Raw genomic sequence first — 13,629 nt, forward strand, 5'->3', positions numbered from 1 at the left:
GAATACTAGGGCATGATGACGGGGTTATGAGGGCCCCAATATAGTTCCCCCTGGTGTCTTGGTCTCTCTGGAACACGTTGTCCTCCAGGTATTCACGAGCCTGTAAAGCTGGCTGGATTTACCCTTGATGGTAATAGTGAAGAAGGTCTCTTTTCCATTTGCTGAGTAGGCTTCACAGTTGATCGGCTCGAGGGAGTGTCTCTACTATCGCCATCCAACACATACTTTGCTGAATCCCACCGATTTTCTTATTGACATGGGATCTGAAGCCACATTCTAACAACCTGTGCGTCTGCAGACATGATGCACTTTCCCCTCTCTTGTGGTTTTCCGGGGTTCTTTGATATCTGTCCAGTTTACCGATAATTTGCGGGAAATCCCGGATCGTGTCCACAGACATCAAAGAATTCTGGAAACCGCAAGAAAGGGGAAAGTGTGCCGTGTTTGCAGACGCACAGGTTGTTGGAACGCGGCTTGAGAGGGACAACATTTTATTGGCATGAATGTCAGGTATTAGGTTTCGGTAGTGCTTTGCCATAGTATGATCATACAATATATATCATTCCTTTCCTTTTGCTATTTTATTATCACAAACAACCCGTAGTGGTTATATCTACAACCGTATGTTCCGATATAAAAATAACTTAATGTGTAAGTCTGATGTCCCTGAAAACTACTGAATATTTATTCTGTATTACTTTGTACATTATTAAATAAGACTTGAAAACTTGATTGATTTGATTGAGCATAAGGATGCATCCAGATGTTTCACCACAGTATTAACGTGAATTGTTGAATTGTTCTTGATTATAATGCTCTCTGTATCGAAAACAATGGTTTTTACACTTGCCGAAAATCTTCTCTTTTTCGAAGATGGCTAATAACATGTAATCAAAAAAATTCAATGGAGCAACACAGCGTAAATTTGACAAGACGATAAGGTCGCGTCGTTCTCTTACAATAAGCCACGAGCACGGACAAACCAAACTGAAGAACATTAAAAACTGTCAGCACCCTGCCATTTCCTTGATTGGCGACTTGCGCCCCGTCAATAAAACAACTTGCCAAAACACCGTATATTCCAGCTTACAACCAGCGTGCCTTTGTCGATTCCAAATAATACATCCGATCACTTTCCATAATCTTTAACCCATTCTTTTGTTCCTTCCCCTTCAATCCCTTCTGATCCATACCTTTGGGAAAAGCAACAGCCCCGTAGCTCTTTGTGTGGTTCGACAAGATCCCATTCACGATATTTTGGAAAAGGGCCCAACAGTGCAGAACGCCAACGGCCGCAGTGTTACATTACATGCTATTGACCTTAATATCTCCCAAGTAGAGAAGATGCGTCTGCAGAACATTACCGATAACAGAACAATAGAACGTCACGCGAGCCATTCTTCTAACCATGGAATTAATCCGGCGCATTTAAAAGATAATGATACAACGATTCAATTCGTCTCCTTACAGTCATTGTCTGGTTTCTGGAAGTTTTCTGGCAAATAAGGTGATTTCCAGTTGGTGTGAGGAGCCTTAGCGCAGGTCTGCAACTTGTTGATGTTGCCATAAAGTGAGATGGAATACCCACTGCATTTCTCTATCGGTCATCAGGTAGAATTTGTTTAGAACTGGATAACATCTTTTCCCCTTTGTTCGAAGTCAGTCATTGACGTATGAATAATATAGCGGCAATGGCTTCATCGATACTAAAACATAATGCATTTCTAGTGAATTACTGTTACATCTGTATTGATTTTTCAGTAGATAACTTGCTGGAAATTCTACGATTCTTTCCTTCGATTATATTTTTCTGTGTGTCACTTGTGCAATTGGTTAATATTTTTCCTCGCATGATATTATCAAATATTTTCTTAGTATGCTTTTAAAAAAATTAAATGTGTCTTATCTGCAAGGTTATCATAATTACTTTAGCGGACAGACTATGTAATTTACATAGAATAAATCTGATATCCTTGTATTTTTTTTTTCTTCGCGAAAACTTTAATTTTGCCATTTCAGTAGTTTTTAAAATTGTCAGTTTGATCATAAGATTCTGTAATACGAAACACTTATATATTTTTCCTAATTTTAATATTTTTTACTTAAACTTTTTGAATTCTTTTTACTATAAGTTGTACTGGTGGCTGATATTTTAGCATGGCAATGTTTATAGACTGACATCCTATCTGTGATCTGCGTGATGTGTCAAAGATTAAAAATCGTGTATTTCTGGACTTAAAATTTCTGGATTTAGAAGAATATATTTATATTTTTGGTTATGTATTTGGAAGCACACCTGCGTACTTTTTGGGTAACATATCTCCCAAATTTAACTAAGTTTGTAACTAAAAATATCAGTATTTTAAAGTTTTTTCTTAATAATTCGGAGCCTCTATTGCTCTAAATCCATCTAACAACACTTTAAAATTCAATGTTAATTTTATTTTCATGCATTTTTTTCTCCAATTTTGATAAATTTTTCAAAATATTTTAAAATAGATGTATCAAGAATATGTTACATTATTTTGGTGACTGCGCTTATATATACAAGCGTTGAACCATATTAAATAAATTTTACATGTGTATATTATTGTTGGTATAATTAAGATTAAATGAAAGAAATATCATTACAAAGATAAACAGATCACTGTCATGCTATGATGTTCCGATTAGAGGAACAGTTCTCATTTGAATTTTTCCCCCTTTTTTTTAATATCCTTCCCAATTTCTGTTTGGAACTCAGTAACTGGAAGCACGATATTATATAGAACTCATTTTTTTATCACTAAATAACAGAATTATCTGAAAGAATTTAAGATTTTTATAAATTTAATTAAATTTGTAACTAAAAATATCGAAATTTTAAAGTTTTTCTCCCTAATTCAGAGCCTTTGTTGCACAAAATCCATCTAACAACATTTTAAAATTCTGTATTGTTAACTTTATTTTCATGCAATTTTTTTTCACTAATTTTAATTAAATTTATAGAATATTTTTCAAGTATAAATACAATTATGATAGACGCATATTATATCACAAGATATTTCAGATGATCAGAATTAAAGTATCTTTATTTAGAACACAGTAAAATAAGAAACAGTGTATGGACAGCCAAAAGAACGTCTCATCTAAACTGTAAATTTTTTAAAACACGAGAGAATGAATAACGCAAAAAAAAAAGAACAATAGAGGAATTTAAAAGAGCAGGTCACAATATAATCTCACTTCAATCGCTGTCGTGTGATTCAGTCATAATATACATTTGTCATAATAAGCATTATTAGATTTTGTAAGTGACTAGCTGGTACCCAGGTGGAACGCAGAAGTAATTTTGGAAATATCGTTTGAAATTTGAAATAGCTATCTTGTTTAATTAGGAATGATAGAAAGAATGATATTTATTTTCTTGTCGATAATGATTAGATTGATTGAAATTCATATAAATTAGAAGTCTAAATAATATTTATTCTATTTTTTTTTTACTTTATTATTCAAGTATACTTTAAGGTAGACAATATTTTTTGTTTTTCCATCTTCAGCAAAAACAAATAAATTTTTTGGTTGTCCGACTCGTGAGCATCCATCATACAACTAATTGGTCATGTGAAAAACATGGATTTTCTAGGTTCAAAGCAATAAGTTGGCAGAGTTTTATCGGCCATCGAATGAACTGTACGGTAGCACATAAAATATGAACAAGCAAAAATTCATTTTTATATATTAGATATAGTAGCGCAAAATTTACTAATAATTGTTATTAACACCAAAATGACATTTTAAATAGTGTACATGAGATAAAATAAGAGTTCCAAAATAAAGAAGGCTCTTTTCATCACACCAGTGCTTTGCTTTTAAAATCTTTTTTCATGCCGTTATCTACTGAACTAAGATCCAGCAAACTATCCACAATTTCCCCTTTCAAAATTTTGAATAAGGCGAATCCATAATTCTTTACAACTAAGGATTAATCGTAACTAGTGTTTTAGCAATGGAATTTATCTTTAAATTATCCGTTACCATTATGAGTTTTATTATGAATGCTTTTCCAATCAATTCGAATAGGGTTATTAAAAAATTATGAACCTTCAGTGTCTGATATATAATAGAATTTGATTCCATTATTTGATTAATGCTCCAAACCCTCTTATAATTAATTATGATTCTTAGCATGCATTTGGTTTGTAAATAGAGATCCTTTAAAATAACGATGGTTTGTTTTTTGGAATTACAGATCTCAAATCCCTTTTGCATATATTTCAAAAATTTTCTATCTAATATAGCGTTGTTTATCTGTATTTGCATACCGGTAGGCAATAAATTTAAATATTAAAAAAACTATCATTGTTGTTAGACGTTAGCATTTCGCATTCGCTAATAACGTAGACCAAAAGGCGGGGATATTTTTAATTTCATTCAATGCTACAGATGGCGATGAACAATTATAAATATTTATTCGAAATTTGCCCTTCCTTTCAAGAATCTTCTAGGCCGCGGTGGCCTGTTGGTAAGGTCTCGGCTTGTGAGCCGTAGGGTTTCAGCTTCGTGACCCGATTCCACCGAAGAACCGTCGTGTAAGGGGATCTGTTGCACGTTAAATCTGTCAGACCAAACGTCCTCCCGCTGGTGTAGTGCGGTGTGGAAAGGGGGGGGCAGCTCAGGTGTCGTCCTCTCATCTGACCGCGGTTCAAAATTACGAGGTCCGTCCCAAAATAGCCCTAGTGTTGCTTTACTACGGGACATTAATATAACTAAACTAAACTAAACTCAAGAATCTTCTTCCAGTTCTTAAATTCTTTCTATCTATTTTACTTTTTAATCTTTTCACTTTATTTGTTGGTTGACTTCTTGCTTTCTGCGCATTTTTTTCGAATGTTCTATTTATTTATTTTATTGAAAATGGGTTATTAAGATGAAAATTAATTTTTATTTATTTGTTATTCCCTTCTTTTATGCACAGTATTATCATGTTAGAGAAAATATGTTATTCAATTGTGAAGCTGTAGTTACCAAAATAAGATTATAGACATTTATGCCCTGGCTCTTCTTATCAATATTTCATTGGTTAACAACAGAAAAATAAACATATTTTGCGGCACATAATTTGGTTTAATAGAAATTAAAACGAAGATTTTCAAATCTTTTGTGGATACTTTTCGTTTGTGAGTTGATAAGCCTCTAGTAATTTTAAGTCATTAGTTTATTCAACTATTCAATGTCAAGACTATTTCAAAATGATGGTACTTATTACCTTATTATCCAAAATGTTTGTATTAATTCTAACATGTTTTTATTAACTCTCTTTCTTGTCTGCTTGTTTGCCTGTCAGGCGCGATTTTTCAAACTATTTAGACTTTAAACATGATTCAGAACTGGATGACAGTGCAATTTTAACTTGTTTTCTTGCCTGTTTATTTGTTTGGTACAAATTTTGCAATCGATTGGAAAGTTTCTTTACCGACAGATAGCGCCATGCGAAGTCGTCAACTCATCGAGAAGTTAGTTTAAAGTTATTTGTAATTTCACAAACACAAGATTTAAAACTCAAAGATAATTTAAGTAAGAATTTTTTTTTGTATATCACGTATTAATATGGACTAAAAATATGAAATAATTTCCCCTATCGTCATGCAGATTGTCCTGGAAATTTGTTATTGTGAATTTTTAAAATTCACGTTCATTAATTTTCAGAACAATCTGTGCGGAGTAAGGATTCTGTGTGATGTTATAAATCTGTATGGGGCTAGGAGGAATTCTTTTTTTTTTCTTTCTTTTTACTCCCTTTTATAAACGTGGTATATTAAAAAAGAAATTTTTTAGATACTTATTCGATATAGAGAAAGTTAGTAAATTTAGAAAAATCAATTTCAAAAAAACTTTAATTCTGTATTTTTCCAAAATTAAATATTACATTAAACCAATTTGTTTTGCTATTGAAAATGGTTATTTAGTTTTCAGGTCAAATTATTCACATTTAAAGGCAATTTTCAATAATGAACTCGAAATAAAAAATACCTTTAAAGAATAAAACATCGAGAGAAGCAATTCTCGATTTAAAAAACAAAACAAAACAAAAACTGTTATATTTAGTCATTGAAGGTGGATTTTAAGTTTATCAAATGTTTAATAAACAAAATGTTATTTTCATTTAAGAGCTTTTATAAATTTTGCTTTTGTTATAATTTCATTATTAATTTCTTGTTACTTATTTATAAAAATCGTTTGATAAAATAATCAGTAAAAGATATAAACACATCTGAACTCCAAAATTAAAAGTACTCTTACTGAGAGTATTTGTTTGATTTAACAGGAAGAATAAAAGAAATTCTTGCAGCGAATTACTACATGAATTATTCATTACTTATTATTATTTTAATTCAGATATATTCGAGAACAGTTTATTCTTGAATAAGTTTTGTAATCGAATTTCAAAGCTTCCTTGTATCTTAAAGAATTACAAATCCCTTCTGCAGATATTTAAAACAAATATTATATGTTTCTAAATCGTTATATCTGTATTCAGTCACGAAAGAGACTACTTGTTATAAATTCAGATGGCAATCAAGTCATTTATTTGCTACTTTGTCTTCTTTAGAATACAATAGCATTTATTGTAAACACCTATTTGAACGTGTTTATCAATTTAGGTTAATCATGAATGCGACTGTAGTCTGAATCAGTATGTGTATGATTTATTTTTATGTGTTTCATTTTAAAATTTAATACACAATATGTTGTTTTCTGTTGATTCTAAAATAAGCGATCAAGAATACTTTAGTTTGTTACTTGTTGACTGTAAAATGAATTATGATTTTTGGTTCTTTTTAAAATATATTCTTCATTTAATATACTAAAAACAAGTATGATTATTTCCGAATTCTGTTCAGCTTCCACCTTGTGTCTGTTATTAGATTCGAAATCTAAACTAATTGAATTTTCTGAGTAATTATAACGTTGACATAATAATAATATTTAAATCTTTGATAACTTCCATGGAAATAAAGAATGCATATAAGTAGAAGGATTGTTGAATATAACTTAAAATTAATTCAAATGAATAAAATCGACCGAATTTCAAATCAAGACAAATGGAATGTTCATCCCTCGATTTTCTCATGTATTAGATTTTTTTGCAATGACCGAAAGGATCTATCCCCGTGAAGCCTAAATATCTGGGATAAATTCAATGAGACTGATGTGAATAATTTGTTTGAATGGCATTCACTTGCAACGGTTCAAACCTTTTGCAGGGGACACGTTGCATCATCGAAGTGGATATAGCTCGATCCCACACCATTATTTTGCATATCAGGTAAAAGAAAAGTAGGCTACTATACTGGAAACTTCTCATCCCCATGTTTGGGATGTCTTAATGTAGGAGCACATTTTGCGGTAAGCTATACAGTAGAAGTTCCGAATTGTTCAGATTTCAGAACGCATTTTGGACCTCTTTTTATTAATAGATATATCGTTTTAAATTTAACATCGAGGTACGGAGAAAATATCGTTATCGCCCAAAAAATTGAATGGTCAAATCTTCACGTTTCAGATCTCCCTTAGATCAAAAAATATATTTTTGGTATTACGTATGTCTGCAAATATGATAATTAAAAAAAAAAATGATTTTTTAGCAAAACGGATGAAATTTGGTATATGAATTTAAAATGATATTTGCAGATTTCTATGAAATTTTAAGCGATATCCATTAAGAGGAAGTCTATCTTGTTGTTAGAATACAAGTAAACTTTATAACTACAAAGTATAGAGTTATAGAGATGAAATTTGATACAAGGATTAGCATCTAAAAGGAATATTCTTTTCAAATTTTCAGCCAAAACTGTCGAATTTGACCGTCTGTTATTCTGTACTTCCGCAAGCATGTAATTGCAATAAGTCATAAAGGCAATCATTTAAATCAATTAAATTCGATATAGTAGTTCTGCGTCAAATTTTGGTTCCAATTGATCGAAAAAAAAGCATCAAAAATACATATTCACTTGATAAATTCAGTAGAAATTCTAGATTCATTCCAAAGATCTATTATTTTTAACTATTAATCACTAATACCATGCAAGGTCCACAGTTTTATGAGGGAAAAAAGGGGTAAGAAATTGGAGAGTATGCGAGAAAATTTTGAAGAGACCACGTACTCTTTTTTTTTTTTTTTTTTTTTGAAATGTCTTGCTCACATAGACATGGAAGGGGAGACAGACGAGAATGAATTATTTTTGTTTTAAAATCATTAAGCGAAACTTTCCTTTCGGAAAATGGTTTATTTTTCCCTCATATTGGGTATTTGATTTTGTTTATGGGATTGACATAGATTTACTCAGAATCTATATACAAGCAAATTAAGTAGCAAAGCAATTATGAGATTATAAGAACAAAATCAATCGATGTCATGGATAACATAGTCAATTGATGTAAAAAATGATAACTGTGCTATCACCTAACATCTATCTAATAAAAACTAAATTTGCTCAATAGTCTTGTCAAGCGACGATCATCAAGCACCAATTATCTTACCTTATCGATATTTTGACTATCAATTGAAGTGAATAGTCTACAGATCGCGGATCATCTTAGACGGATTCCCTACCGTCTTTATATTTTTTTTATACCAAATCAAGTACTATTGTTTTTGATGCAAAGTCATCTGTAAATGCTTTTTGCTGTATTTCAGATGTTTTTATAACTGAAATTTAATTGCGAAAAAAAATTTATGGCATATTCTTTGCTCAAAAGCGTTTAACATTTCGAAAAAAAAATCAATAGAATGAAAATTTTGTACCTCATTAAAAATGAATTTATTTTCAGACGATAAAACGAAATAAATTTCTAGCTATTGCCAAATATTTTTATAATTCCTAAAAATGTTTTATAAAAATTTGCAGACGATATCTACTGTAGATGTATTTTAAATAAAGCATTCTGGATATCTGGCATCTTAAATTTTTTTTCCTCCAGCAAAATATCTGTATATATAAAAGGCTTAACGTACATGGCACAGAAGTCGTCCTTATTACTTATTGTCGAATGGCAACTGTCAAATGTAAGCAAACCATCGTACAAATTTCAAATTGCTATATTGAACATTTTTACAATTTCAATTGAATAAAAGTAAATCATAATGAATGGAGGTACAAAATGTTATTAATAATTTTCTGAAGAGTGTTTACCTTGTCACCAAAACACCCAATTGATTTAATCAATGTTAATTGAACCAATCTAAAAAAATGTCTTTAAAAATTACATTGAAATTCAGATTCAACCATCGAATATTCAAACGTGTGCTTTTAATTTCATAGTAGAATTTTCATTTTCATTTTTATTTAGTAATATATGTACTTTTTAAGTTGCAATAAACTGATTTTTTAATTAATAATTTTCTTTCATATCGCATAACAAGATAAATTCAAAAAATTCATACCATATTAATCATTTGACATTCTAAAAAGTCAATAAATTGTGATGAAAAGCTGATCGCCAATGGCAGCTAGTACAATGAATTCCACCATGAAATTGTGCTGTGCAAATAACTCTCTTTGGAGTTTATTTATGGCACATGGAGAGAATTAGGGTTTCATATTCTTAAAGTAATATTAGAATTGTTTTTAATTTTCTTCATGAAGAATATGCTATTGTTTATTGATTCAGAATCTTCTTAAATGTGCAATAGGAAAACAAACGAATAACAATGAAATAAGAATAAGAATGAGTTTCGAAAAATTGCCATCGGTTTTATCTAAGAAAACACACACACACTTAAACTGGTTATATCATGAAAGACGATTAAGAAGGGAATTGGAATGATATTAACAAGTTTCATCACTTCCTCGACACGTCCATAAAGCTTGATCGCTCTCTGTACCACCCTAACCTTAATCGTGACATCACGCATCAGAAAGAAGATATTAAGCCCGTAAACAATGGAATTATAGAACGATTCCTTATAATCTTTTAAAAGAAGCCTGAAATATTATAAAGTTTATGCATTTTTTATAGATATCTAAAGGATTTTCCTCCAAAGATTTATCTGGAATTCAGGTGAAATGGCTTTCATAAAAGCTTCGATTTCCTTGTCTAGTTATCAAAAAACAGGAATGAAATTGTTCGCTATTTGTTTTGTTTATCAAATTACTACAGACAAAAGAGTGAAACATAATCTGATTCTAATAAACATTAAGCTTCTGGCTTTTTCCTGAAAGGATTATATTGGCCATAAGAATGAAAGTTTTCTACTGTTGTTATTATTTTTTAAGGAGAATTTTTGTACTACTTACTGCCTTTAAGAATTACGAGAAAAAATGAAAAACAAACTAATCGGGAAGCAAATATGTATTTCACTTTAAGCAATTACTAAATTAAGTGAAAAAACTTACTCACAGATAGAGACAGATTTCCTGTTGTAGATAATGGAAAGTCTATAATGTTTTAATCTGAGATAATGAAAGGTTTTAAAAAATATATATACTTTGTAGATACCAACTAATTAAAAAGTTTTAAATTAGAATGTAACAAAACTAATTCTTATTCGCATGGCAATCCATTTTAAAAACTAATAAAGGACAAATAGGAGTAAGCTCTTCATGACTTATTTTATACGCTAGTTCGTTGGTTATATTTAATTTCTATTAAATCGTTTAGATATAACTTCATCTCCTTGATTTCATTAACCAGTCAACTGTGTTTGAAGAGTATACTCGTCAAGGGAAAAAGTACAACATCTTGCGTTATGACGAGTTTATTCAATGACAATTATATTTATATAATAATTGTTTTTTATATTTATATAATATTAGCCGCCTTTGGTGACCAGCTGGTTCGCCAATCTTAATGTTCGTAAAAATTTTAATAATTAAGTATTTTAAGCAATTCCTACTTTAATAGCTTCTTCATCAAAATATTTTAAAACTTCAAATTTTGATCGTCGTATAATTCACTCATAATATTATAAAGGCCTTCAGTCATAATGCAATATGTATCTCTCTAATTTTCTGTTAGCTCCCGTAGAATTTATGCTTTAAATTAAAGTGGAAAGGATTAATCTGCAATTAATATAATAATATTTTTTACTGAAACAAAGCATTTTTTTTTTGTAATATGATTACTGAAAACAGAGTCACTGAGCATTTAAACCTTATGGGAAATAAGAATATCTTTCTTTATTTATGTAACATCCCAAGAATCAATAAAATTTTCTCAGATTCATCATGAGCAGATCGATTAATTAACAATGTTTAATTTTAAATGCATCAAACATTAAAAAAATAAATAGAATCGTTGAAATAATAGGGCCGAAAAATGTTAAGCCTAACCTCATTAGCGTGGGAAAAAAATCAAATCCTTACTCATTTGGCGGTGGGGAAAAATATTTTTTTGGCGGGAAAGTTAGTTTTTAATTAATAATTATAATTCTAATTAAAAATTTAAAAAAAGGGACCCCAGGTGCACATTTCCGATCACCAAGGTATACATGTATCAAATTTGGTGGCTGTAAGTCAAACGGTCTGGCCTGTAGAGCGCCAACACACACACACACATTGAGTATTATTATATGTTTATAACAATTGAGATACGCATTTTCTGAAGAGGTCGATACAGTTAATTGGTTAAAGCAGGGTTATTTTAATTATATTACATATGCTCGTTCATAGTGTGTATTAAACATGTGAAATTTCTAATGGAGATTTGTCCAATGAAATATATATGTTAAAAACTTAATATATAATATAAATATATAATTAAAAACTTAAATGTGCGGTTCATCTATCGTCTAAATTTTGCGGTATTGTGATTTAACTTTTATATTCGTCTTTTAAACAACATAAAGAAGAAACAGAAGTTTTCTTCTTTAATTTTCAACTAAGGAAGAATATTACATGATTAAATATTTAATAAAACACTGAAAACAGTTTTAAGTTCAGGGCAACTTTGTAATCTATTGTTGGAAATTAAGCAAATAAAAATTAAATTGCAAGTATTGATGAAAAATTTATATGATTAATAAATTTATATCACTAATAAAACTATCTTTTAAATTTTGAAACGATGTAAAATTTTTTTATGCAATAATATTTTCGGAAATTATCGTGGAAGAAAGACGAACGAAATTTTGCTTAATTTTTAGCTCATTAGTTCATTTCAAAAAACAGAATTGCACCGAGATGTGTATTCCAATTCGCCACGATATATATGTGCCAAATTGGATAGCCGTTGCCTTATAGAGCGCCAATTTACACATGAATTAATTTTTATTAGTAGTAGAGATAGAGAAACATAATATAGTATGTTTGTACTTACTTTAGTAATTTAAAGGAAAGAATTAAATGTGAGTTTTCAACATCATTTCTCGATTTATTTAGTCCAAAATTTCGTACAGATCAATATTTTTAATTTGAAGTCTATATATTATCATTTATGTAGCTGGTTAAGTTTCCGAAATGCTTAAGCCGCGGTGGCCTGGTGGTAAGGTCTCGGCTTGTGAGCCGTAGGGTTTCAGGTTCGAGACCCGATTCCACCGAAGAACAGTCGTGTAAGGGGGTCTGTTGCACGTTAAATCCGTCATGCCAATCGTCCTCCCGCTGGTGTGGAGAGGGTAGGGGGTGCCAGTTCAGGTGTCGTCCTCGTCATCTGACAACGGTTCAAAATTACGATGCCCGTCCCAAAATGGCCCTAGTGTTGCTTTACAACGGGACGTTAATATAACTAAACTAAAACTTCTGAAATGCTTTCTTATATGCATAAATATTTAGATCTGAAATATTTAAGAAGCAAACTGTTGGCCGTTTTTGTTTCTTAAATTATGCTTGCTTCTTAATGTATTGATTGTTAAATGATTGTTACTTCTTAAATGTATGATAAGCATTTCACTTGCATACGCATTTGCAGATGTAAATATTCACCTTTATTACATGACATTGTAGCGTATGAAAATATTTAGAATATATATTTTTCATCTAAATTTCAGGTTGAAACGCTTCCACTGTGACTTTAATCATATTCGGAGCCTACCCCAAGACTGGTCTTCTCTTGTGTCACTGACATCACTCACAGTGTCGAACAACCACTTGGAGAAGATTCCGAGTACGATATGGAACCTGCAGTGTTTAGAGATTCTCAATCTACAAAGGAACCGAATTTCCTTCTTAGATCCTTTGCCAGACGGAGCTGCCTCTAGATTAAAAGAACTCAGACTTGCGTGGAATAGATTATCCGGATCCTTAGATTTGTCTCAACTTGTGGTAAGTTAATGATTAATATTTGTTGAATGTAAAAAATTGTGAATATATGTTTTACTAAACTGATTTCACATAAAGTCGTTAAATCATATCCATGTACATGTTAATTAGAATTAAAGTGTCCATCTTTATATAAATGTAGAAAAGAAAACCTAGACGGTAAAACAAATTTCGATTGTGCATGTTGCCATCAGTATAGAAAATCTGCATTTTATAGAATGTCGAAAACTGGGTGGTAACATATGAAAAGATTAAATATTTCACACATTTCCCATTCTTTCTATAGAATGCCAAATTACGAACCGGTTAAGTATGAAGCATATTTCCAATGCAAGAAAAAAAAAAGATTTCATTTTTTTATTATTTGCAATATTTTGCGTAAGAATATAGT

At 30.6% G+C, this 13,629-nt stretch overlaps 1 protein-coding gene across 1 annotated transcript in view; it reads left to right on the plus strand.

Moving 5' to 3' along the window:
• Nucleotides 1-13,629, plus strand: part of LOC129988290 (PH domain leucine-rich repeat-containing protein phosphatase 2-like) — a 95,821-nt gene that overhangs the window by 25,675 nt on the left and 56,517 nt on the right. Inside the window, exon 3 of the mRNA XM_056096478.1 lies at nucleotides 12,968-13,241. Within this exon, the coding sequence (XP_055952453.1) occupies nucleotides 12,968-13,241 (274 nt within the window). The remainder of the gene's footprint in view (nucleotides 1-12,967; nucleotides 13,242-13,629) is intronic.

This window comes from Argiope bruennichi, chromosome 10, assembly GCF_947563725.1.
Source record: "Argiope bruennichi chromosome 10, qqArgBrue1.1, whole genome shotgun sequence".
NCBI lineage: Eukaryota > Metazoa > Arthropoda > Arachnida > Araneae > Araneidae > Argiope > Argiope bruennichi.